The sequence below is a fragment of the Cupressus sempervirens genome, chromosome 7, assembly GCF_028749045.1.
Source record: "Cupressus sempervirens isolate cs-2001-9-10 chromosome 7, ASM2874904v1, whole genome shotgun sequence".
Classification (NCBI taxonomy): domain Eukaryota; kingdom Viridiplantae; phylum Streptophyta; class Pinopsida; order Cupressales; family Cupressaceae; genus Cupressus; species Cupressus sempervirens.
The window spans coordinates 430,824,785-430,851,184 of NC_143124.1; the positions used below are offsets into that span (position 1 = coordinate 430,824,785).

The window sequence follows — 26,400 nt, forward strand, 5'->3', positions numbered from 1 at the left end:
AGAAAGGCTTCGTGAAAATTCCACTATCATCAAAGTGTTGTCCTAAAAGTTATTATTTTCTATTCAATGTAGGTTCTAGGTGGTAATAAAAAGTCCTTACATGATATATCTTTCCTCTTGTCTAATTTTGGTTTGTTAGTATCTAGTCCTATCGATCTCTTTGGGAAGATATTATATTTTATGGATTTTACTCTTTCTTTCAATGTTGGATATTAATTTTGGTTCTCAATTTTATTTTCAAGAAATTTGATTATCCTCTACCTAAAGTCACAATGATCATTCATATCATGGTGTGTTATGAATAGGGCAATCTAAGCACAAGGTCTTGATCAATCTTTCATATGTTTATCTTTTCTACTTGTGAGTTAGTTGGGTATAGCCCTTACATATCATGTGATCATTCATTGTTTTATGGTGCACTTGTGAAATAACACTTGCTTGTGGGTTACCTAGTATCATTTGCAATCTAACTCCCATTGAGATTCATGTGTAATGTTGGAGCAATCCTTGCATGTCTATTTTGAGTCAGTCATATGCAATAACGATGACAAGGCCTAGATGTTATTGGTAACCTTGGTAGGTCCTTGACATTTCTATATTAAATTAAGTGCTCAAAAATCCCATGCTCGAGCTTCAAATGGATTCTATATCATCCCCCATTTCACAAAAAAAAAAAAAAAAGAGTTTGCTTTATCCCTATCAAAATCATCCTAGAATTTTGTGATGTGGAGCCTAATCAGACTCAGATGTTATTTTTTCCCACTTTATTTGGTGTTGTTTCCCCCTAGATTATTTCTACGGGGGTTTAGGGGCACCACCCCCAAGACAATGTCAAGAGGAAGTGCCACTTGCAGTGTTTTTGGGCAAAGCCCCAAATGTGCTCTCTATTGCAGTACAAAGCAGGGTTGAGGGGAAATGCATCTGCAAGGGTTTTCAGTGGCAACACCCCCAAAAGCTCAATTGAATTTATTATTATAAAAGACATTGCCTATTGTTTTTCTATTGGATGATTTATTCCAACCCTAATTTTGTAATTGTCAAAAAAACTTTATAAATGCGTTAGTGTTATGGATTCCATAATGTATGATGAGATTGTAGATTCTTGCAATGATATTGAGTTGTAAGTGATTACACATTGTAATCAAGTTGTAATCATTGGAAAATAAGAATATGGGACTCATTTTTGGTGGACGCAACCCAAGGATAGGGTGAACCACATTAAATATTTATGTCTTGCGATCTCTTCTATGTTATTTATTATTTTCTGATATTGGTTATATTTGCATGTAATTGTTATTTTTGTCTCTTTAATCCTAACATTGAATCCTATCCAAAAAATCCTACGAGTTCCCAAAATTTCACCCATTCACTCACTCATGTAGTAAGAGTTCAATTTAAAAGCAATTTACCCCCACACATATCCCCCATTTACTTCCTCTAACCTAACACATCTATCTAAAACTTGTGCTAGTCATCTACCCACACCCAGGAGAAAAATTTGGTTAGTGATATATCATATTACACCCCATGTCCATTATGACATCACAGATCCACTTCATCACAACATACCCTCATTGCATCTTCATCTCTATTCATTATATCTACTTAGTTACATTAACATTTCACATCAATATAGTTACATTCATTTTCATTTAGATACACTCATTATTGCATTCATTAGTTGTAATTCCATCATTCCATTTCATTCATTATTTTAATTATCATTTCATAAACATTCTTTTAGTGGCATTTCATTCACACTCATTATTATTTCATGGCCTTTATTATGATTTCAATGGCATTCTCTAGTATCATTTCATTAACAATTTAGTATCATTTTATTGTCATTCAAGCATGTCATTTAATGTGTAACATTGTCATTTCCATTGCATCACATTTTGGATTTAAACTCATTTAAACATCCACCTCATGCATATCATTTAGCTTTATCAATCTTCACATTATCATCCCATTCCATTATTTTCATTGCATTAATTTGTTCATTATCATTTTTATATTAGGTACTTTGTTTTCTTTTCTTATCATTACATTTATATTCCTTTCATCTTAGTTACATTCTTTCATATCATCTATAATTTCATTTACATTCATTAAATCATTATTCCATTTCATTCGTCTCTTTCATCTCATTAAAATATTCTTTAGGATCATTTTTGTTTCATTCTTTAACATGTCATTTCAATTCATTCACTATTATTAATATCATTTTCATTCATCCCTTAAACATTTTTTTGGTATCATTTCACTTACATTCATTACCATTTTATATACATTCCATTTGTTTCCTTAACATTCTAAGTGCCATTTACATTCATCCATTTCATTGTCATTCATCTCATTAAAACATTTTTTAGGATTATTTTTTCAATAACACTCTTAGTATCATTTCATTAGCAATCTTTAGGATCCTTTTTTCATTACATTCCTTGTCATGTCATTTCATTTTATTACACAATTTTTTCAGTATCATTTCATATTATCCATTCAATTCACTTTAAATGTCATTTCATTTTCATTCGTTCATTCCACATTTTAACTTACATAAATTATCATCCATTTTCATATAAATGTACTTCATTTAGTTATCATTAATTTATTCCTTTCACTCATATCATTAAATTATCATTCACTTTAGCATCCACAAAAAACATATGCATATCATCCATTTTCATTTATTACATTTGCATCTCATACATATACATAATCAAATATCCATAACACATTTGCATATCATTCATACATACATAAATATGTGCATCTAAAAAAAAAAGATTAAAAAACCATCCATACAATAACATGTGCATAAACCATATAGGCAAAGTACATCCATCTGCATCGCATTGTGCATCAAATTGTTAGTACTCATACAAAATATAATAGATATCTTTCACATTACATTTTGCATACACATGTCAGTATCACAATGCACCACACAAGGCATAAATAAAAATTATTCCATCATGCATCATAAATGTCAGTAACATCATAATTGACATCATATTTGCATCACATAAAATAATAAAGCATATCATAAGCAAAAAAAGGAACATAATCCATGACACATATACATCCCACTCAATCAAGCTCACATAATACACACACACACACACACACACACACACACACACACACACACCCACATCCCACAAAAGAATAAAGAATGCATCTCATTTATAAAAGAAGAAGATTCCATCCAAGTCCATAAGGTCCATCATAAAAGTACATCAAGGTTTGTGCCCTTAATCATATACAACATATCATATATCAAAAAGTGACTTATCACTAATCATCTGAGGAACACGAATCCTTTGTCTTTAGATCTGGCTTCAATACAACCTAGGTAGGACCTGGAGGTAGTGGTGGCATAACTTGTAATCCTACTCTCCTCGCCTCCCCACCACCCTATCCACCCTATATGGTTCTACCTTGGATCCCTGAACTCTGAGCCTCATCAATCATAACCCCCACATATCTCTGTCGATGTCTCCAACTTGAATAATGTGACCCACTGACCCTAAAACTTATACTACTAGCACCACCCATCATTGTGTCAGTCCCTATTGTCCCTATTTTACCAGAGAGCATGTCATCTATTGATAGTTCTCTATCTAGTCAACTGGGATAGCCACATAGTATCTACCATGGTAAAACTAACCCCTCTCCCTCAAGTCCTCCATCTTTGCCTGTAGTTGTTCAATCTCATCAATGTTGACCTATGAACTACCACCACCTACTGTTACCTGAGATTTGACTATAGCTACCTCCACAAGTATCCTATCCTTCTCTACCTGTAGGGTATCTACCCTCTCTTGTAGTCTCCCCCTCTCTGCCTCCAAAGCCTCCAACCTCCCCTCCAATCTACCTTGCTCCATCTAGAGCCCATCCCACTCTACCACAAGACTATCCCTCTCTAACTCCAAGAGATCAAAATGACCCTACAAAAAATGTCTCATCCAGCCCAAAATTGCTCATGCTCAGGCTAAAGTCCATCTCTCTCTTGTTGGGTATCTCTCAATAACTAGCTAGTCATCGTATGTGTCTTCTCTAGAGAGGCATACCTAGTTGCCAACCCATTGTCCTCTCTCATTGCTGATGAATCTCCCCTAGAACCCCCCATAGGTACTTTTGTTGAAGATGGTACCTATGGATCATTTTCTCATCTCCTCTAGCCACCCTCTCTCCATCGCTCCCAAAATGGGCCTTCAGTCTATCTATTTAATCAGGCCTCATATTGGGCCCTCCATGTTGCTCTTGCCTCCTCTCCACCTTTGCCCACAACTTGTATAACTTAGGCTCTCCCCACTTTTTGGGGTTCTTGTCATTGTGCCACATAATTCAGAAACATCCCAACATTAGCTACACCACCAAACCAATCCCACTCTTGTGGTTGTAGTTCTTGCCAATCTCCAAGAAACTCGTCTCTACATGGCCTTAACCTAGAAGTGGTGGTAGGCTCACATATAACATGTTAATACCACACTAGATCTATCTATATACCCTATGGCCACCCAAACAATTGTAGTACCCTGTCCAACCAATACTGCTCCACAATATAACCCCATCTCCTATAAATGAAACTCAGTGTAATAGTATAAGGAAGTTGGGTTTTCTCCTCTGCCTAAGGAACTAACCCATGCACAACCTCCAAAAAACCACTCTAATATCATAAAAATAGTCCACCAGTAATCTAGATCATTAGTATAATGGTGTATAAGGGGATTTTCCCAGCTAAATACCATTGTCTCATCTTCCTATCAATCTCGCCATCTAATGAGCTTGATAACAAAATATGCTCCTAGGCCCAAAATTGTAGGAGTATAACAAAACCAATACTCCTCCCATATTCAAAGTGTCACCATGATATACAATTTGATGGAGATCTTTGTATAATTCCGCAAGCATCATAGATCCCCACACAGTTGGTACTCATGTATCTACGATCCATACTATAGTGGAGATTAGTCCCAGAATAAAATTAGTACCTCCCAAGTCTAGGGAAAGGTACCTAGACATTAATCCACACACAAAGAAATGCAAATGCCTAGTTGGCAATGCCACATCAAAATATTGATCGAGTACAATCTGCTCTAGGCAAATCCTAAAAGGCACACTAAGGCCTAGTTTCTATCATTCTACCTTCTTATCAGTGACAGCTCGAGTTGCCAAAACTTCTACCCTTGTACAAGAAATCTGAATATCCTATACACATCCTCTCATGTCACTATCATCTCCCTTATTAGGAGATGGAAGGTAACAGCATGTGAATTCCACCTCTCACACAACTATTGTCATTTATGTGCATCAATGGGGCATCCATGCCAAGTATCCAAGACCAATAACCTGTACACAATCCCACTCAACTTCTCTGAATTGATTTGTAACTTGCAATACTAACACATGCCCCTCACGAGACACTAACATGTCTAGCGATCACTAAATCCACAAATCTCAACATAAGTTAGTCCTTATCCTATAGATGTATGTAAACACCTATCTATTTCTACATACTAAGCCACCCCACGTCCCTCCCCCCCCCCCCCACCCCCACCCCCCACCATTTAACCTACAACCTCAACCACCTAACTCCATGGTTAGTACAACAACAAATCACATTATTGTAGATCAAGTATGTGTTCTTATAGTTATCTATTTCATGTAGCACAACAACTAAAATATATTAATGTAGGAACATGAAGCCATAAGTTCCCTCATAGTCAAACCCTAAATCTTGACCCCAATTGACTTTGTCTTTTCCAAAAGAAATACATTCTCACAACTACAAAAATATGTTCCCACCACTAAGAATGCAACCTCATTATTGGGAACATGTTCCCATCACCAGGAATGCATCCTCATCATTGGGAACATGTTCCCACCACCAGGAATGTATCCCCATAACTAGGAATGCATTCTTGTCACCAAAAAAATGTCCTCAGGACTAAGAATGTGATGTAATAATTAATTTTTGCAGGAACACATTCTCACCAAATTTTCCTCAGACTCCTCATATCATGGCCCCCATTTGGCCTTTTTTCAAGGAATAGATCCTGCAGGTCTTGCTCACGATCTCGTTGGACCTGTGTCCATAGGAATATGATTCTAAGCCATCAAGAACACAATAAAGATAAAAATATACTTAAATCAAAAAGAAGGTTACATGCCTACCACTTTGTTTGTCACTCCCCACACTCGTATGTGTTGCACCATCACTAATTGGTGAGTCAGGCATCCCTAATCTGCCATCTAGTCACTGAAAACTAGAGCACAAATCAACAATATCTCTATAAGAGAAATAAACAAGAATGACTCATTTATGCCCTTCCCAACCATTGTATGGGGCCCTTTTAAGCCAAATTCTCCATTCTTTCTACCTAATGCCCCTTTTTTGCCCCATTTTGCATACTTTTGTATCCTCGACCCAAAATTAAATATTTTCATAGTCCTTTTGCATGCTTCTTTTCCTTACGCCTTTAACACATTTTTAAATGATGTCTAGCCTTGTCTTTTCTCCCCGCCACCTTCTCGAAGGGGCATCACACAACCCATTCATTCTGAGGAAAATTTGTTCCTTTAAAAATCCTCTTTGTGTCATCTATTATTTAAAAACATCTTTGAAATAGTGTTGTTTCAACACTATATCAAAGAGGGGCAAAGTGTAGACACCTAAATTTGATTACGCAAATATGTAATCACATTTAGTCATCTTCTAAGATATTTTTTATTAAATATTAAATATTAAATAATTTTAATTTTATCTCCTAATAAATTAACTATAGTCCAATTAATAAATTTAATGACAACCAATAGTCTAATTTATTAATCAAATCCCCCTTCTTTTTATTAAATCAAATAAATGCATAACCTATTAAATTTTATCCAAATTCCCCTCTCTTTTTAATTAATTTAATTAATCAAATCCCTCAAACCCATGCACCAATAATTCACTTTTTAAATTCAATAATTCATTTATTTAATAATGAAATCCCCCCACCAACCTTTTCTCTAACACATCCACCCACCAGCCACATCAACCAGTTAACTAAGCCACCTCACCCATCTTAACTGGAACACTTCAACCCCTCATCCATGTCTAAAATCCCTCTCTGGATCACTTATACAAATCAAGGCATGACTTATTCTCCTTAACTCAAAGCCTAATTCCACTCTCTTGCCACATCTCCCTCTTCCACCTCTAAACACATAAGTCCATCATTTCCACCTATCCTAGTGAATTGAAGCCTATTTCACACCTCACTTAGTTAACTATCCATCAAGAATTTGTATCTTCTCCTCACCCAATTTCCTATAAATTGAACCCTCTACCCTTCACAAATTATCCATATGTTGAGTAGAATTAATGTACTATTTTGAGAGCTAATTACTATCAAAGCACTGTTGGTATACTCAAAATCTCATGCATCTATTCACGATCATCCATTGTTGAAGAATTGAGCATCCATTGAGCACACATCCACAATCTTGACCATATCTACACATCAACGAGGCTATATGAAGATTCACATGTTTGCATTTTTATTATTCTATTTCCTTTCAATTTATTATATTTATTTTATTAGATCTTAGTCCTTGAATATTTGGCTTTTGCTTCATATTCTTTTCATACTAATTTCTAAACTTATACAATGATGATTCCATAGGTTTTGGATATTACACTAGTAAATTTGTAGTAGGGTCATCTCCCAACAATCCTTAGAAAAAATTATGTGCTCCCCACCTATGCATATACCTTCTATGATAAACTCTTATATGTAGTTGAAGGTTGTATATGTCGAGAATATTTAGAAAATTGTTGGTTGTTGGAATTCCTTGGTTGTCGAAACTCTTTGGTGGTTTTGTAATTGGGGAGTTCTTATCTCTTTTGATCAAAACTAATCTAGTCTTTTAGCTATTGTGATTGGTTGGATTGCTGATGGTATTATCCTCTCCTATAAGAGTTGGAATTTTTATTTCCACCATGGTTTTTAACTTAAAAAACCTATAAACATTGTATTTTTTCAGCTCCACTTATTGTCCATGCATATGGATTGATGTTTCAATTGTCCTCAAATTGCTTCCTCAAGAGTAACATCTCTCTCTTTACATGTGTGTGTGCATGCACATGTGTTTGTGTGTGTGATAGTGGAAGAAAAATCACCTGATGAATAATACTATTGATCTTGCATTGGGAATAAAGCCTTCATTCAACCTTATGATAGTAAGTTTTTTAGCTACTTGATATTTTGTAACTTGGAGAAGATATCTTTGATATGGAACTAGGGCCTCCTTCTAGATTTCCTAAAACTCCTATGTTTCTGCAATTAACATATAAAATATCATAACCATCATTCATTAGAATACTCTATGAGAATAAAATGATTTGAAATAGGTACATTGTCTCTCACATTTAAAAATACACTTTATAAATTGATGATCCCATGTTATCTTCAATCCATTTTTCTTGTACAAGAGTGCTTGCAAGTGTAATTGTACATGATTCCCAAGGGTTTCAATGTAAGAAGCATCTAAATAGATGATGTAGAAGCATCTTGGGTTGACCTATTATCCTGCTCAATGTGTTCATTCTGCCAATCGTTGTCAAGTTGTAGTCATTGCCAAGTTGAAGCAATTATCGAGTGCTAGTAATTTTGTAGTATCAACCAAGTTGCAGTTATTCCAAGTCATGTTAACATTCAAATTAGTGTGCTATCCCATCTCACTCTATAGTATTGACCAAGTTATCCCATGTGTGCTGAGTTTCCAGTATTGGTTTAGTGTTCCTTCATGTGCCAAGTGAGCCTACTATTTGTTGACACTCGGTTCCTCTCTTTTTTTGAGTTGTCTATGTTTTGGGATCTAACTTGCATGTTTAATTTTGATCATGAGTTTAATGATAGGATCTTGTCTTGGTATGCGTATAGAATATTTTTAGGTCAGCCTTTCTATTATGTAATATTCTAGAATCTTTTGTAAGTCATTTTAGCAAGTATAAATAGGGTGTTTAGGCTTAGTTAGAGGTAGAGAAGTTGGAGAGAAGTTTGAGTGGAACTTGTAGGGTTTCAAAAGTTTGTTGCATATGTATTTGGGAGTGTGAATTTGAAGTTGGATCATGGATCTTGAATTTATTTTATATCTGGTTGTAACCTAGAAGGCCTTACAACTGGGCATGTATGCAAAAAATTTGATGAATCAATAAAAGTGTTTTGTTCTCTCTCTTTGGTGTTATTCTCCTTGTGTATTTTCTTATGTTGTAAGCTGGTTTGGATTCTTGGGTGTGCCATTAGCCCTAGTTCTTATTTCCCTCCTTGCATCAGGTGGTATTAGAGCTTGAGGTTCGTCCTTGTGGATATTAGATCATGTAGAACCCTGATTTGAAATTGGTTGTAGGGTTACAGATCTAAGGATTTGACCTATAACTTGTAGAGGGTTATGATCTTGTAGGAACCTGATTTATAAAGATGGTTTGAGGTAGAGGAAATGTTGATAATGTCGTGTTGGATACACTGAGACAAATTGCAACTAGATTAAATGTTGTGGAGACAACCTAGAGGAGAGGAACACATTTTGATGATGTCAGTGATGATGAAGTGGTAGCACCAAACCCTAATCCAAAACCTGATGAAGATCAAGATGAAGAAACTTTACTAAGAGTATTATCTAGGGCACATTCAAAGCCTATTGTAGAAGTTGTTCCTTATGATGGAAAATTGGATACCAATGTTGTGTTGGATTGGATCTCTAATATGGAGAAGTTATTTAAGTGTAAAAATACTCTTGATAGTAGGAAGGTGAAACTTGCAGTTACTAGCTTGAAAGGTCATGCTTCACTATGGTGGGAGCATTTTTCAAGTGATAGACAAAGGAGAGGAAAGGAAAAGATCAAGGCTTGGTCAAAAATGGTGAACAAGGTAAAGAACAAATTCCTTGTTGTTGATTACCAAGTTAGCTTGTTGAGAAAGATGTAAAATTTGAGACAAAGAGACATGAGTCTGAAGGATTATACTAAGGAATTCTATAGATTGGACATTAGATCTAGACATGTGGATGATGATGTTGAGAAAATTGCAAGGTATCTAAATGGATTGAGATCTAGAATCCAGGATGAAATAAGTTTTGTGAAATTGGAAAGTGTGGAAGAAGCATACCAATATGCCTTGAAAGATGAGATCTTAACAAAGAGGTAGAGGTGGTAGATTCCAAAGAGGTAGAAGTAGATCTTATGGTGAAAGTGGTAGATATGATAGTTCTATGCAGGATAAAGGAAAATCTGAATGGAAGAATGATGACAAAGACAAGACTGAGTGGAAAGGCAGTAGTTCATACCAAGGAGGTATTGGTTCTTACTGAGGAAGTGGTAATTCTTATTCTATAGGTGGTTTCTATGGTAATTGTTTTAGGCGTAGATCTTTTGAGTGTAGATCTTCTGAAAGTGGGCAAGGTAACATAAATGTTGTGATTCAAGGAGACATTGAGGGTTCACCAAATAGACCTAAGGCTGGAGAAAATCTGATGGTAAGAAGAACCTTATGTAATAAGGGAAGCAAGGAGGAACCTATCCTTAGGAGAAGTCTTTTCAAGACCAGATGTAAGATGTTTGGAAAATGTTGCAAGGTGATCATTGATAGTGGAAGTTCTACAAATTTGGCATCAGAAGAGCTAGTCACAAAGGTGTAGTTGCAAAAGCTAAAGCATCCTAAACCCTATCATGTTTCATGGATCAAAGACAAGCATAAGATATTGGTAAGTGAACAATGTGTTGTGAAGTTCAAGATTGGATATTACTTTGATGAAGTTTTGTGTGATATTATGACTATGGATTGTTGTCATATTTTGTTGGGTAGACCTTGGCAATATAATAGATATGTTATACATGATGGAAGATTGTATCAATATACGCTTTGGTGAATGGGAGAAAGAAAATATTGTTTCCTTTGATTGAAAGTCCAAATGAGGTTAATTGTACTACTATTCAAATTTTTTGGTTAATGGGAAGAAATTTGAAATAGCACTGAATGAGAATCAAGTTTGTTTTCCCATAATCCCTAGAGGACCAAGTTTTGGTAGTAATGGTCGAGCAGTAGAAGCTGATAATGATTGAGTACAAGTAGAAATTGAAAACTTGTTGAATGAGTATAAAGAGATTGTTGCAGAGGATATATCAAATGGTTTACCACTAGTAAGAACTATAAGTCATTGTATGGATCTGAATCCTGGAGCTAGTTTTCTGAACAAAGTATCATATAGTTTGACACCTACAAAGAATGAAGAACTTAACAAACAAGTGCAAGAATTGTTGTAGAAAGGTTTGATCAAAGAAAGTTTGAGTGCATGTGTTGTACCTAATGTATTAGAAACTAAGAAGAATGGAGAATGGAGAATGGAGAATGGAGAATGGAGAATGTGTACTGATTCCAGAGCTTTAACAAGATCACTGTGAAATATAAGTTTCCTAGGTCGAGGATGGATGACACAATGGATTGTTTGAGTGGAGCAAATCATTTTACCAAGATTGATTTGAAGAGTGGCTATCATCAAATTAGAATTAGAGAAGGGGATGAATGGAAGACTACTTTTAAGACTAAAGATGATTTGTATGAATGGTTGGTTATGCCTTTTGGTTTGAATAATGCACCTAGTACTTTCATGAGATTGATGAATGAAGTTTCAAAAAGATTTTTGGATAAGTTTATGATTGTTTGTTTGGATGATATTCAGATATTTAGTAAGACTAAGGAAGAGCATCTTGAGCATGTCAGACAAGTATTGCAGAGATTGAAAGAGGAAAAGTTGATGATTAATCTGAAGAAGTGTTCTTTTATGCAAGAAGAGATTGTGTATTTGGGATATGTGATTTCAGCAAATGGTTTGAAGATGGATCTTGAGAAGGTTAAAATAATTTTGGAATCGCCTACAGCTAAGAATGTGGGTGAGGTAAGATCATTTCATAGTTTGGCTAGTTTTTACAGAAAGTTTATTAAGAATTTCAGTTCTATTTGTAATGTTATGACTGAGACAATGAGAGGAGATAAAAAGAAATTCAAGTGACACATGGAGCTAATAAGAGTTTTGAGACTTTGAAACAAAAGGTTATTGAGTTGCATGTATTGGCTTTTCCTAATTTCAATAAGGTATTTCAAGTTAAATATGATGAAATTGGTAGTGCAATAGGAGCTATATTAAGTCAAGAAGGTAAACCTATTGCTTTATTTAGTGAGAAGTTGAATGATTCTAAAAGGAAGAATTGTGTGTATGATCAAGAGTTTTATGCTATTGTTCAACCATTGAAGAAGTGGAGACATTATTTGATTCCTAAGAAGTTTATGTTGTATACTGATCATAAAGCTTTACAATACTTGGGAAGTCAACATAAATTGAATTAGAGACATATGTGGGTTGAGTATTTGCAGAGTTTTACATTTGTGATCAAGCATAAGAGTGGAGTCACTAACCGAGTTGTTGATGCATTGAGTAGAAGACATTCTTTGTTGACTGAGATGAAGGTTGAAGTTCTTGGTTTTGATGAAATGAAAGAGTTGTATGATACTGACCTTGATTTTTCTGAGGCATGGAGAGAGTGAAAAGCACCAAATATAACAAATCACATCAGTAAGTATGATGAATATTTTATTCAAGAAGGTATGTTGTTCAAAGTTATTCAGTTGTGTATTCCTAGAAGTTCTATGAGGTTGAATTTGATTAAAGACAAGCATAGTGGTGGATTGGCTAGACATTTTGGAATTGATAAGACATTGAGTTTGTTGAAGGAGAAGTATTATTGGCCACAGATGTATAAGGATGTTCAGAAGTTTGCAAAGAGCTGTGGAGTTTGTCAAGTTTCAAAGGGAGTAAGTTAGAATACTGGATTGTATGTACCTATTTTTACTCTTGAAAAACCTTAGAGTGACATTAGTATGGATTTTGTACTTGGATTTCCTAAAATACTAAAGGGCTATGATTGTATATTTGTTATTGTGGATAGATTTTCTAAAATGACTCATTTTATACCATGCAAGAAGACATCAAATGTTGAGCATGTTGTTGAACTTTTCTTCAAAGCAATTGTTAGATCGCATGGATTACCAAGAAGTATTATTTGTAACAGAGATAGTAAGTTTGTTGGCTATTTTTGGAGAACTTTGTGGAAGAAGATGGGTACTGAGTTGAAATTTAGTTCTACATTCCATCCACAGACTGAGGTTGTGAATAGAAGCTTGGGTAATTTGCTAAGATGCTTAGTTGGAGATTAACCACATAATTGGGAGATGGTATTGGGACAAGCTGAGTTTGCATATAATAATTCTATGAATAGGACTATAGGGAAAACACCTTTTGAGATTGTTACTGGAATGCAACCTAGAGGAGTATCAAATTTAAGGGATGTTGCTAGTGAAAAAAAGAGAAGGGTTGTAGGAGAAGAATTTGCTGATTTTATGGAGTCTTTGCATAAGTGAAGATGAATTTGGAACAAAGTAATCATAAGTACAAGGAGAATGCTGATAAGTCTAGAAGGCATCATGTTTTTGAAGTTGGTGATCAAGTGATGGTTCATTTGAAGAAAGACAGATCTTCTGTTGGAACATACAATAAGCTGAAGATGGAGAAGTTTTTACCTTGTAAGATCTTGAAGAAGTTTGATAGTGGAAATGCTTATGAAGTTGAATTACCTGATGACATGGACATACCTCTTATATTCAATGTTGCTGATTTGTATAAGTATCATGAGTCAAATGATGAAGTTGTTGTACTTGATGATTATCCTAAGAAGAAGATTGAAGAGGTTGAACAAATTTTGGATCAGAGAGTTGGTAAAAGCACAAGAGGAAAAGACTACTATGAATATTTGGTGAAGTGGAGGAACATACCAGTTGAAGATACTACCTGGATTTCTTTATCTAAGTTAGATTCAGCTCAAGTTGTGATATCTCAATGATTTGGGAGAATTATTTATTTCTACCTTGGTTGTCTAATGCAAGAGCATCTTGGGTTGACATGTTATCCTACTCATTTGTGTTCATTCTACTAGTTGTTGCCAAGTGGTAGTCATTGTCGAGTTGCAACAATTGCCAAGTGCTAATAATTTTGAAGTATCAACCGAGTTGTAGTTATTCCAAGTTGTGTTAACATTTGGATTAGTGTATTATCCCATCTTACTCTGCAAAGTTGACTGAGTTATCCAGTATGTGCCAAGTTATCCAATGTGTCTCGAGTTTCCAGTATTGGCCGAGTGTTCCTTCATGTGCCAAGTGAGCTTGTTGTTTGCTGACACTTAGTTCCTTCTTTTGCTGAGTTGTCTATGTTTTGGGAGCCAACTTGCATGCTTAATTATGATTGTGAGTTTAATGATAGGATCTTGTCTTGAGATGTGTACAAACTATTTTTAAATTGCCCTATCTATTATGTAATTTTCTAGAATCTTTTGTAATCCATTTTGGCAAGTATAAATAGGGTGTTTAGGCTTATATTAGAGTTAGAAAAGTTGGAGAGAAGCTAGAGTGGAACTTGGAGAGTTTCAAAAGTTTGTTGCATATGTGTTTGGGAGCACAAATTTGAAGCTAGATAGTGGATCTTGAATGTATTTTGTATCTGGTTGTAACCTAGAAGGCCTTACAACTAGGCATGTATGCTGAAAATTGATAAATCAATAAAAGTGTTTTATTCTCTCTCTTTGGTGTTGTTCTCTTTGTGTGTTTGCTTCCATTCTATTAACTCTACAAGGTGGTTTGGATTGCTAGGTATGCCATTGGCCCTAGTTCTTCTTTCCCTCCTTGCGTCAATCGATCAAAATAAATAGTATATCCTAGGAATAAGTATAAATAAATAGTATGAAGAAGATGTACATACTCATTGCTTCCATTGTGTTAACTCTACAAGGTGGTTTGGACATAGATGAGAAAGTATATCCCAGGAATAAGTATAAATAAATAGTATGAATAAGATGTACATACTCATTGCTTCCATTGTGTTAACTCTACAAGGTGGTTTGGATTGTTGGGTGTGCCATTGGCCCTAGTTCTTCTTTCCCTCATTGTGTCAATAGATGAAAATTGGTTGGACATAGCTGAGAAAGTATATCCCAAGAATAAGTATAAATAAATAGTATGAAGAAGATGCACATACTCATCAAATACCAAGGAGATTAGTATTGGGGTCGCCCAAAGATTTACCACCATCAACTGTTAGAGAAAATTGACTGCCAAGAGCAACTATTTATATAGTAGTGATCATTGTGCTTGGAAGAACAACTCTTCTTTCAAAGGAACCATTCCCTATAGGTGTTCTCAAAACCCTTACTCTTGCATAGTATTGAGTGTCATTGGTTTTCCAACTTGTCCTATGTGAATTGGATTGCTTTAGTATTTTTGGACAATAGGTGAGAGGCTACACCAAAACTTCTACACATTTGGAACTAAATAAGTGTTCTTCTAATTGAAATTTTATGTAAATATGTATGTGAAATGTAGACATGTGAATGATGCATGCCAAATGTTTGACAAAATATCATAACAAAATTTTGTATGTTGGATAATGATGATTGTAGATAAGGAAATTTAGATATACCCAGTTGTTTTGTAATTTTTCTCTTGATATTCTTTGATTTAGGCTATGGGCTATCTATGTATATTGTAGAGCTTAGTTGCAAAAAATCTAGATCTAGGCCTTAATTTGTTTTCTACCATTTACGTATTCTTAGTTCGTGAAGTTTTTTTGTACTAGTTTTACCATTTTAATGATTGTAGCATATGCATAGATTGGGTGCCTTGATGAAGCCATAAAGCTCTTTGAATCCGAGCTCGATTGATGTTGGCCTAGTTTTCCACTATTTGTAATTTTGTTATACCTCACAATGAAAAACCCTAGTGTTATGTTTAAAATCTTGCGAAGTCTGTTAAAACCCTAGATGAAATCTTTTAAAAATTTCATAAGAACTTGTTTTGTCTTGCCCTAGCCCTCAAAAGTGGTCGAAAGTAATATTTTAAATAAAATTACATGGGAGGCTCTTATCCTAAGTTTTCTTTTGTCCCATAATTATTTTATTACTTTTCATGAAATAAACCTTTTTCACTTTAAGCATGCCCTAACCATGGTGGTTTTATTAAGCATTTTTGAGAAGTATCTTAATTGTGATGGTTTGTTTTGATCAACCATTGATCTTTTGAAGATTGGTAGCAAGTGTATGCCCGCAAGATGAATCTGTTTGACGTTTATGTAAAGCAAACAAGCACCTTGTTGCCACATAACACTTGGTAACATTGGGTCTTAAATGCACCACAAAGATTGGGGCTTATCAGTACATTGCCATAACTTTTTCAAAAGCTGTTAGTAAGGGTTAGTGCACCAGGTACCTTTGAAGGTAGGAATTGCAAAATTGTTGTGGCAAATTGGGACAATTGATGAGAGGGATTTACTAGAGAAATCCAAAGGTACAGTCTTCCCATTAGTTACTGTTGTGCATGAGTTTGTATTTATTAAGAAAGGGTGGAGAAGTTTGGGAATGTTTTTGGATAAGTATCAAATGGCCCAATCACATGCTCGTTATTTTTAATCTAGAGGGATTCTATGACCTTCTTAGAGAAAGGACTAATGCTAAGGCTCATACACAAATTGTGTATTTCCCGGAGGATGTCATCAAAAATATGCTTTCATTGCAAGAACATGAAGTTAGAAAAGAAAAGTGGATAGTTTACAGCAAATTCCTTGACTTTATAAATGCTTTTGAGCCCACCTATAATCCTTTAGTAGATAAGAAATATTGAGGGGGAAAAATGGATATGTTGATGAATAATTTTGTTGTAATTATGCAAACCCTAAATGAGAAGAAGGACATTTTGGCAAAGGCACATCCATATAAAGTTGTTGAGGTGGAGAGGAGATTAAATAGTAAAATGATTGTAACTCCAGGGCAGTATACTTTCCAAAGAAAAGTTGGATATATTGTGGCTCAAAATGTACAGTATATCCCTCCTTACAAGAGGCCAAGATTAGAAAACCCATTTGACACAAGTGCCGCTAAGAAACAAAATTTAGAAAAAGGATCATATTCTCAAGCAGGAGAATACTCACCATCCCAGAATCCACTCAGAATATATGATGAGGTATCTCTGAGAGAATAGCTGAAAAATTTGGAGGGGAGGGGGAGATTGTGATTACAACTGCTGATTTTCAAGGAGGAGTACCTAAAGAGCCTCTTGTGCCATCTTTGGATCTTATTGTTGTAGACTTTGGAGGTAGGGAGATAGACACTATAATTGCACAAGCATCTAAAAAATTCATTGATGAAAATTTTGTGAAATCCAGAGCCTTTGCACAATTTTTGTGGAGAAGGAACATTGTCAATTTTGAAAATAAGTGCAAGTCAATAAAAGCATAGCAACCAAGTAAGTTGGACTCTAAAATTGAGGGAGGGGTTAAGGCCAATTTCATGGAGGACTTGTACAATTGACCCTTGAATGGGGAAGACAATTATTGAAAGTGTCAGGAGTTTTAATATTACCTGAATGGGACATAGCTAATGCTATGATCTTTGACTCTATTAGGAAAGAAAAAGATGTTTAGTATAAAACTAACGAAGAAATCCTACAAGCACATAGAGGAATAAAGTATAGCAATAATCACCAAGTATTGGTGATTTGACCTATTGAGAAAAGAGACAAAACCAAGCTCCAAGAGATTTCAAATGCTAAGCATATAGATTTCAAATATTGAGCATATAGGCACTCTCACAATATATAGATCAGATGAAGTGGACAGTGAGGAGATAAGTAAAATGACTAAAGAAATGGTGGACTTTGGGACAATGGTTGCTGGGAAAGATAAAAGTAGGTTCCTAGAGCTCAATGCCAAGTTTGAAGAAATATGAAAGGAATATGAGGAAAGAGAAAACATAATATAGTAGCTAGAGACTCAAGTGTCTTTGATGGACAAGCAGCTAGGAAAGAGGAAAGTGGGAGAATCGAGCAGACCTAGAATTATTTATCCTCGCCCTCCAATTGAGCCATTTAAGTCAACTCCAATTGTAGAGCTACTTGACACTCCACAAAGGCTAGTGTTTTATACTACTGAGGAGTTTGAGGAGGAAAAGAATAAGCTATGGGCCTTGTATGTTGAGCTAAATAATCAAAACTTAGAAAAACTCAGAAAAACAATCTTATATCTAGTAGATAAGATTGATTGGCCATCATTTTATGAGCAAATGGTGAAGATCCTTAATATGTGGAATGAAATAAGAAGTAATGAAGATACTTCGAAGCCTATTGTGCAAAAATGGGGTGGAAGAGATAAAGATATCACCCTTTTATGTATCTCAATTATTACTCTATCCTGTGAATAAATAGAAAGAACCTTTGATATGACTAATAATATGTTTGAGTTTGATGAGAAGAGGGTTGTAGTCCAGAAAAGAATAATGATTTGCCTTTCTAGGTATTTAGGTGAAAATTTTGATTTGTTACCTGCAGCACTAAAAAGATTGATAAAATAAAAGGAAAGGAAGAGTGGGGGAAAGAATTGGATGATTTGTTATATCAAAGAATGAATGAAGTCATTAATGAGAAGGGACATTTCTTATGGGCAATGACAAATAAAGAATTTTTTAAAGCGCAACTGTTTTATAATTCCATTAGAGAGGAATTTATTGAAATAAGTAAAATAGGGGATTTTGTGGTTAAGAATCAATGTGAAATCTTGAACTTTGATTGGCCCGATGATGCAATTTTCAACAAATGGATGGATGATCTTGTGTGTTCAAAGAAAATGAAAATAGAAGAAGAGGATGTGGATCAAGATGAGAGTCAAGCAATAGATACATCAATCCATGTAGAGGAAGACAAAGAAGACCAACTAACCTCAGTGGCAAGTTCAATGGTCCCAACTAATGATGTGGCAAGTGAGGACACATATATAACTGTTGTTTTAATAGTGCATGATGATGAAAATGAAGAGCCTCGAGTTAAAGTGAATATGCAGAAATCAAAGCCTGACACATCACTAATAGACCTAATGGCTACATATTGTGAGGAGTTATAACAAAAAAAGGGGCAATCATGAAATTTGTAGCATTTGAAGGTGTAATGAAAGGTAGTCCCACAACTGAATGTTATGATATAAAGTTTTTTTGTTACCCAAATTTTGTCCTTTGTGGTTGTAACAATGTAAATATCTTTTTTCTAAAGGATAGCTGTCAATTCTTTATGCCTGAAGCTTGTTGCATCTCACACTATATAAGTGAGATTCCAAGGCTAGAGAAAGGGTCCAAGTCATTAACAATTTTAGTATTATTAGAATTGTTCAATCTAGTTTCTTGGTGCGAACTTTATGATGTTTTCTTTGCAAATATCTGAGAATACATTGATGTTATAGGATTTAATGTCTTATCTTGAGTCATTTTTGAGTTCTATTACAATTGTTATACAATTTTCAAAGGAAATTAATACAAAGATGAATTGTCTCCATATATTTTCTTCCTGAACCTTGTCTCCATTTTTATTGCTTGGTTATCTTGAAATTGTATGAGCAAAGTTTATTCAATTGAATGCAATTAAATCAAATTGTATGTCATTTCACTATTTCTTTTAGTTCAAATGAATTAAGTAAATGCTTCAATGAAGTTGATAGGATTTTCTAAGGTAATAGGAAGGATGTGTATAAGAATGAGTTTCAGTGAGAATTCCTGATAATATTGATTGTAATGTAGTCAATCAGGTCTGCAAATTGGATAGACTCTGAATCCCAATGGATGAGGCACTAATCTATTAAAGTTTAGTCTATATATGGAGAAACCATGAATGAGAATTAAGCTAAAAATCAAATCAAATCAATTTTACTTTCATGTTTGAAGAGTGTCAAAGTTGGTCATCACTTGTTTACATTTAACCGCTGAGTCTTAGTTAGCTATTATTTCTCAGAATTACTTGTAGATCTAAGAAGAATTGTGACCAATCTGCTATAAGGGGTGTGAATTGTTATAGAATGTCATGAAATGAGTGAAATATGTGTGTAGTATCATGTTATAAATGTTTCATCCCTCAGGTGCACCCGCCTTGGTTTTGCAAAGCCTAAAGAGTAGAAACTCCTTCTGATTTTGTTGAAGTTGGGTCCAAATTTGAATCACATATAACTGTTTATGGGAATTAGCTAATCCTTAGGTTTTTGTGATCTTTTTATCTTGGTATTAAGTATTTTTTTGCTTAATAGTGTAAAAACACCAACAATTGAAATGTGGTCTCTTGGAATGTAATGCTTTTAGGATATGCAAAAAATGGGTAGATTGATGAGCTGACAAAGCCAATGTTAAGTTGTTGAAACATCCAGGAAGACCAAAGATAAAAGATCCTTAGACTATTAGTACTTTTGATTATGAAGAAATCTTGAATACCCTCAACTAAAGAGATGACCCTTCAAGCACACTTCAATAAGTAAGTGCAACTCACTGCATTTAGGTTTTCCATGTTGATTACACTTACATTGAATACATTAATTGTAGTTCTCTTCTTTATTTGGTTGAATCAATACATTCATAATCTTTTTTTCAATAGGTATAAACTTCTTGATTTACCTATTAACTTTTCTTATGTCTTCAGTATGCAATAATTTGAATGTAGATGTCATCGAGTACTGTTGGTTAAAATTATACATCAAAAGAAAAAATGATACACTTATTATATAGAAGGACTTTTGATATATAGTTGTGTATCTGAGATTTTTGTTAATGATGTATCTAGGACTTTTGATAACATTGATGCATTTATTTATAAAATTATTGTATCAATGATATACATAATCTTTGTACACAATGTTTTGTGTAAACTCAAGCTTTTCTAACAATGAAATACATGCGAGAATACAACTACTAAGTTTAAAAAAATTGCGATATGGCCAAACATATCATCTTCATGCATTACATTTCAATTTTAATAGATTTGGTAATGATGTATCTAGGACTTTCGATAACATTTATATATTTATTTAGAAAAGTATTGTATCAATGATATACATTATATTTGTACACACTGTTTTGTGTAAACTCAAGCTTTTCTAACAATGAGATACATGGGAAAATGCAACTACATAGTTAACAAAAACATTGTGATATGACCAAACATATAATTTTCATTCATTACATTTCAATTTGAATAGATTTCAATTACAATATAGATTTCATTAGATTTTTTGTCAAAATGGTCAAATAAGGTCAACCTAGCATAAGAATGATGTTTTTAGTTATCTAAGTCACATTGGTCATGTTTGCAAAGTTATTAGTATCACTAATGTAAAATACCTAAAAGTTGCATTGTTGCTCATTTTTTAAGATACACCACTCGATTTCAATGGTACATCTTTCAAACTATTAATCGTAGGACCAAACCATCAGCTCCATTGGTTTCGGTTGGTCGAGTAAACACTAGTGGAGACCTTGTTTCACTTGCATAGCATCAATAATATTATGGAGCATGTTGAACCTAAGTGTTCCCAAGGTGCACTAAGCTAAATTGAGCAACAAGTTTTGGAGGGTGAATTCTTAGACCTCGTAAGGGGTATCAAAGAACTGTAAAATACAAAAGGAGTGTCTTGGGAAAGCCTACAATCATGTAAATCAGTTTGGGGATAGTCTACTTGGATTCCATTTGGCGACCCAATCTTGGTTAGTGCAAAAAGTTGCAGTGTTGCTTAGTTGAAAGTTGCTGAATGGTGCATATTTCAAACAATTTGTTGTAGGATTGAATTGATTGCTACATCGGCTCCGATTGGCTAGAAAAATGCTAATGGAGACCTTGTTTTGCCTATGTAGCATCAAGAATGCACTAGACTGAAGTGTTCCCAAGGTGCACTATGCTAAATTGGGTAACAATTTTTGAAGGGCAATTTCTCAAACATCGTGAGGAGTATCAAGAACTTTGAAGTGCACAAGGACCATCTTGGGAATTCTTACAAGCACATAGATGAGTTTCGGGATAGTCCATCTAGATTCTATTTGGCGACTTGATCTCGATTGGTGCAAAAAGTTGTTACTCAATTGAAAGTCACTCAATGATGCATCTTTCAACCATTCATATTCCCCAAAATGTGCCCTCCAAGTTCCCCTCCAAAAGTTCAAAAAACCCAAAAAAGGCCATTATTGAGCATGCATTTAATATTAAAAAAAATCTTTTTTAATGCCCATAAGAGTATTTGGGTCTTTTTTTTAAATTTAAAAAAAAAAGTAATTGGAGAAATGCCCAGTGCAGTGTATATCACCCATGAGAGGCAACTTGCCAAAGGTGCCCCAAGGTCCTCACTAGCAAGAGCTCCATATGCTACCCTACTAGCGGGATTCTTGTGACAAGTCTTGGCAAGATGTGGTAGATTTTTAATTTTTTAATTTAAAAAACATATAAATGACCTTCAATTTCCTTCAATTTTGATCTTTTCATTTTATGACCTTTAACTTGGATTTTTCTTTTTTTCTATATCATTTGACATTTTTTAATTTTAATTTTATATTTTAATCCAATTTAAAACAACATATTCCCAAAACATGCCTCACTTCAGATCCTAACTTATGCTAGACAACTAATAATAATAAAAACTCATCTTAAATCATTTATTGAAGCGAGGAGTAACTCGAGAATTGAACAGAACTCAACCTTCTATAGGTCGAAGATCCACAAAAATATAGAGATTGTCGAAGATGAGTTCAAGAGGTTCAGGTGCAGTATTGAGTGCTATAATGTCAAGGGCAAGCAGAATTCAGCAAAAGTTGGAGTCCACGTTGGAACCCACCTTGCTTGAGGTTGAGGATGTCTCATATCAGCATGCGGGTCATGAGGCTGTCAAGGCCAATGCTGGTGCCACTGAAACACATTTCAATCTCAAAATTGTTTCTTCCAGGTTTGAAGGACAGAACCTTGTGAAACGACATAGAATTGTTTATGATCTTCTTAATGAAGAGCTCAAGACTGGATTACACGCCCTCTCCATTGTTGCAAAAACTCCTGCAGAAGTGGAGGCCAAGTGACAGTCGAACCTGGACATGGGTATGTCCTTAATTCTTTGTTTGAAGCAGTTGCGAACAATTCTGGTGGTCTTTGGCATCAAAAGTGTCAAATGTTTACTTTGCTCTTTTCGTTATGTTTTTAATTCATTGCGCACATTCCGAAGAATTATATTAGGCGTCTCTCTTCTTTTGTCAAAATTATTGGCGATATTTTTTCTGATCGGGAAAAGTCATATTTTTCTTGGAATTGAGGTTAAGCTTTTGTGAAGGTGTTTTAACCTAATTGCTGCAATTAGGGGAAAAAAAGGTTTGCAATTAAGATAATAGGTCGGTATTCCAATACAACTAACAGGTCCAAAAGAATATTGGAATTGAGGATTAAGCTTAAACGTGTCTGTCACTGAAATTTTGAGTTTGGACTTATAATATGGGTCTCTCCGTAATTTGTAATTTGAATTCATAAATAGATGTCTATGACACAAACATAAACTCCATTTGGCAAGAGTAAACTTGCGCTATTAACTTAACGAAACATATCATATTTTCATGCTGAGAAAACAGTAAACATTATTTTCTATGCTTTAAATGCATCACCAGGGATCAATGGCCAGATGGAAGGCTAACGAGCTTTGATTTTATATATGGAATACACGTAGTTGTATATAGTATATACAATGTGTTAGGCAAGTTAAACACCTTCGCTGAACATGAAACAGTCACTGTACACCAGATGACAAAAACAATTACCAAAAAAATGAATCAAGCTGATATTTATTGGCGTATATCTAACAGCTTAAACCTTATTTTACAAGCAGTTTTCTCTCTATTCTTGATTCCGAGCTTATAGAGGTTCTCTATGCATTCCTGATTCCAGGATTATGTATGGGTGTTCATGTATTCTTGAACTCAAACCTATATGCAGTTTCTTATGTATTCTTTAGTTTGCGCCTGTACTGGTAATTTGTCTTTTCTTGGCTCTAGGGTTCTGTTTCTCTTTAAAGTTTCCAGTGTCTTGCAAACATCTTGAATTCTAAGGATGCACTCGGATTCATTGATTATGGATACTTTTCAGTCCTTGATACTTAGCCAAATGAGGTCAACATTTGTGCACCTTTGATTGTACTTCTGATATTAACGTGTTGCTACAATGATTTGGGATGTTTATCCTATCAACAAAACAAAAAGAACACACTTTGATGATGTGCCCTATTTATACCAAAGAATTTTGAGCAACCTCAAATTTGTGGACAAGTTTGTGATAGACGTCCTAGCCTACAAATTTGTAATGTCCCCAATATTATTAAATAATAATATTTTGTATGTGGCCAAGAATCGATGTTTTTAATCTCTTTGGCCCCCTCTTTATTTTTGTTTAGTACTTGTTGGCTTATTGCCATTTTGTAAACCTTCGGGAAGTTTCCCCGAAGCCCTTTATAAGGCCTTCTTGTAAGTTGTTTTAGGCATGCAATTTGGATTATTTTCTTTGTACTACGAATTCTTGTTGGAGTTCAGGATTGTTCCCCATTTCGGAAGTGAAAGATCTTCCCTATCTGGCTCGTGCGGTTTCGGTGGGATTCATCCCTCACCCTATTCCATCTGTGTACTTTGCTCAGATCTGACAAATTGGAGCATCATTTATATATGAAATATCATTGTTATTTGGTGCAAGTGTGTATCTGGTTGATCGTTGGTTTCTTTCTACAAGTCACTGTGTTCAATATATTGCATTTGTATTTCAAACAACATTGACTGAACGTCTCTACACCTCTCCTGACCGTAATCACTTCACCATACATCTTCCAGTCCATATTGTACTGCCTAGCTATTTCACCGTACGACCTCCTACCGTACTGCACATCACTCCATCGTACGACCGTTCGTCCCTCCTATTGATGACTGCCATATCACCCTCACCCATTGTATGTCCAAGGCACCACCCTAAGAACATAGCCATACATCACTCCCTAGTACCGTACGAACATATTCTTATACCGTACAACCTTTCCAATAGATCCTATACGGCCATCCCTCCTTCCTCATTGTACGGTCACTTGCAGTTCACTTGTCAAATTCCTCAGACGGTATCCTGACCTTGTGTGGTTACCTAATTATACCATACGACCACTTCCACTTGCCTTTTGCAAACATATGTAAATACTCAAGAACATTACAGTGGTATCAGAGCTAGTGATCTTGCCAGCCTATTAGTGACATTGGATGTCACCAAGATCCCGATTAGTAGGAAGAATGGGTGAATCAAGCACTGAGATGATGCAACTTCTAAGGGAGCTAACAAGAGGACAACAACAACTCAGTGAAACCTTGTTAAATGGACAATGACAACTCAGTGAGACGTTGGTGAAGGGGCAAGATCAAATTGGCGAGACCCTCCAGTTTTTGGCATAAGGAAGGTCAAATGGAGGACACAATGGGCATGGTGATAATTTTGTCAATGAAAGGCTTCACACAGAGCGATCCCACACACGACCAACGATGCCGACATTTCCCCAACGGTTGGAACAACCTAGGGAACAAGAGGCTACTTTCCTTGAGATGCAAGATCAATTCCGTCAAGACAGGTTCGATGCCAGATTTGGTGCAGAATTGTCCTTCAAGGATTATGTGGATTTGTGGATGAGATATTCTAGGAGGCAGGGCAACTACAGTGATGACATTAGATGAAAGATTGAAAAGATAAACTTGTCATGCTTTGATGGATTTGGGTATACATCAGCACGAGCATGGGTTCAAAAGGTTGATACATACTTCCAGCTCAACCCCATGCCTGAAGAAGAGGCAATCAAGTTTGTAGCACTTCACTTGGAGGGAATCGCTCATGAATGGTGGCATCATGAGATGGTCGCCCTCGGTCATGATCGAATCACTTCATATGCTGATTTCATGGAGACTTATTGACCGCTTTGATAGAAAGGATCCGGAGCTCAACTTCAAGGAGTTGGCACAACTAAAGCAAATTGGAGCAGTAGAGAGCTACATTATAGAATTTTAGAGGCTATCAATACTAATGACAGACATTTCGGAGAGAAGACTTGTTTTATTCATGGATGGGTTGATCGAACCCTTAAAGGGTTGGGTGCACGGTTTTAACCTTGACACAGTTGTGGCAGAAATCAAGAAGGCATGGGACATGACAACATCCACTTCTTCTAAAAGTTATTCACATGCCAGGCCACCCATCGCTCCGAAGGAGAAAGACAACAAGCCCCCTCCAAAGAAGTAGTCAATAGATGAAACTACGAGACAAGATTTGAGGAGGAAGCTATGTTTTAATTGTAAGGAATCATGGTGTTGATGTTAGTTTTGTATCACTTACATAACATATTAGCAATTGAACATTTGATACAGAGTATCAAACATACAATTCCTCTCTTGAAAAGTTATTGCTCATGGAA

At 35.2% G+C, this 26,400-nt stretch overlaps 1 protein-coding gene across 2 annotated transcripts in view; it reads left to right on the forward strand.

Moving 5' to 3' along the window:
• The first annotated feature begins 22,584 nt into the window (after positions 1-22,584).
• Positions 22,585-26,400, forward strand: part of LOC149547388 (BolA-like family protein) — a 41,695-nt gene continuing 37,879 nt past the window's right edge. Inside the window, exon 1 of one of the 2 annotated variants that reach the window (XM_089791624.1) lies at positions 22,585-23,027. In XM_089791624.1, coding sequence (XP_089647750.1) covers positions 22,682-23,008 — 327 coding nt within the window. In that variant the 5' untranslated portion in view covers positions 22,585-22,681 and the 3' untranslated portion in view covers positions 23,009-23,027. The remainder of the gene's footprint in view (positions 23,028-26,400) is intronic. The other variant, XM_089791623.1, reaches the window with a different exon arrangement.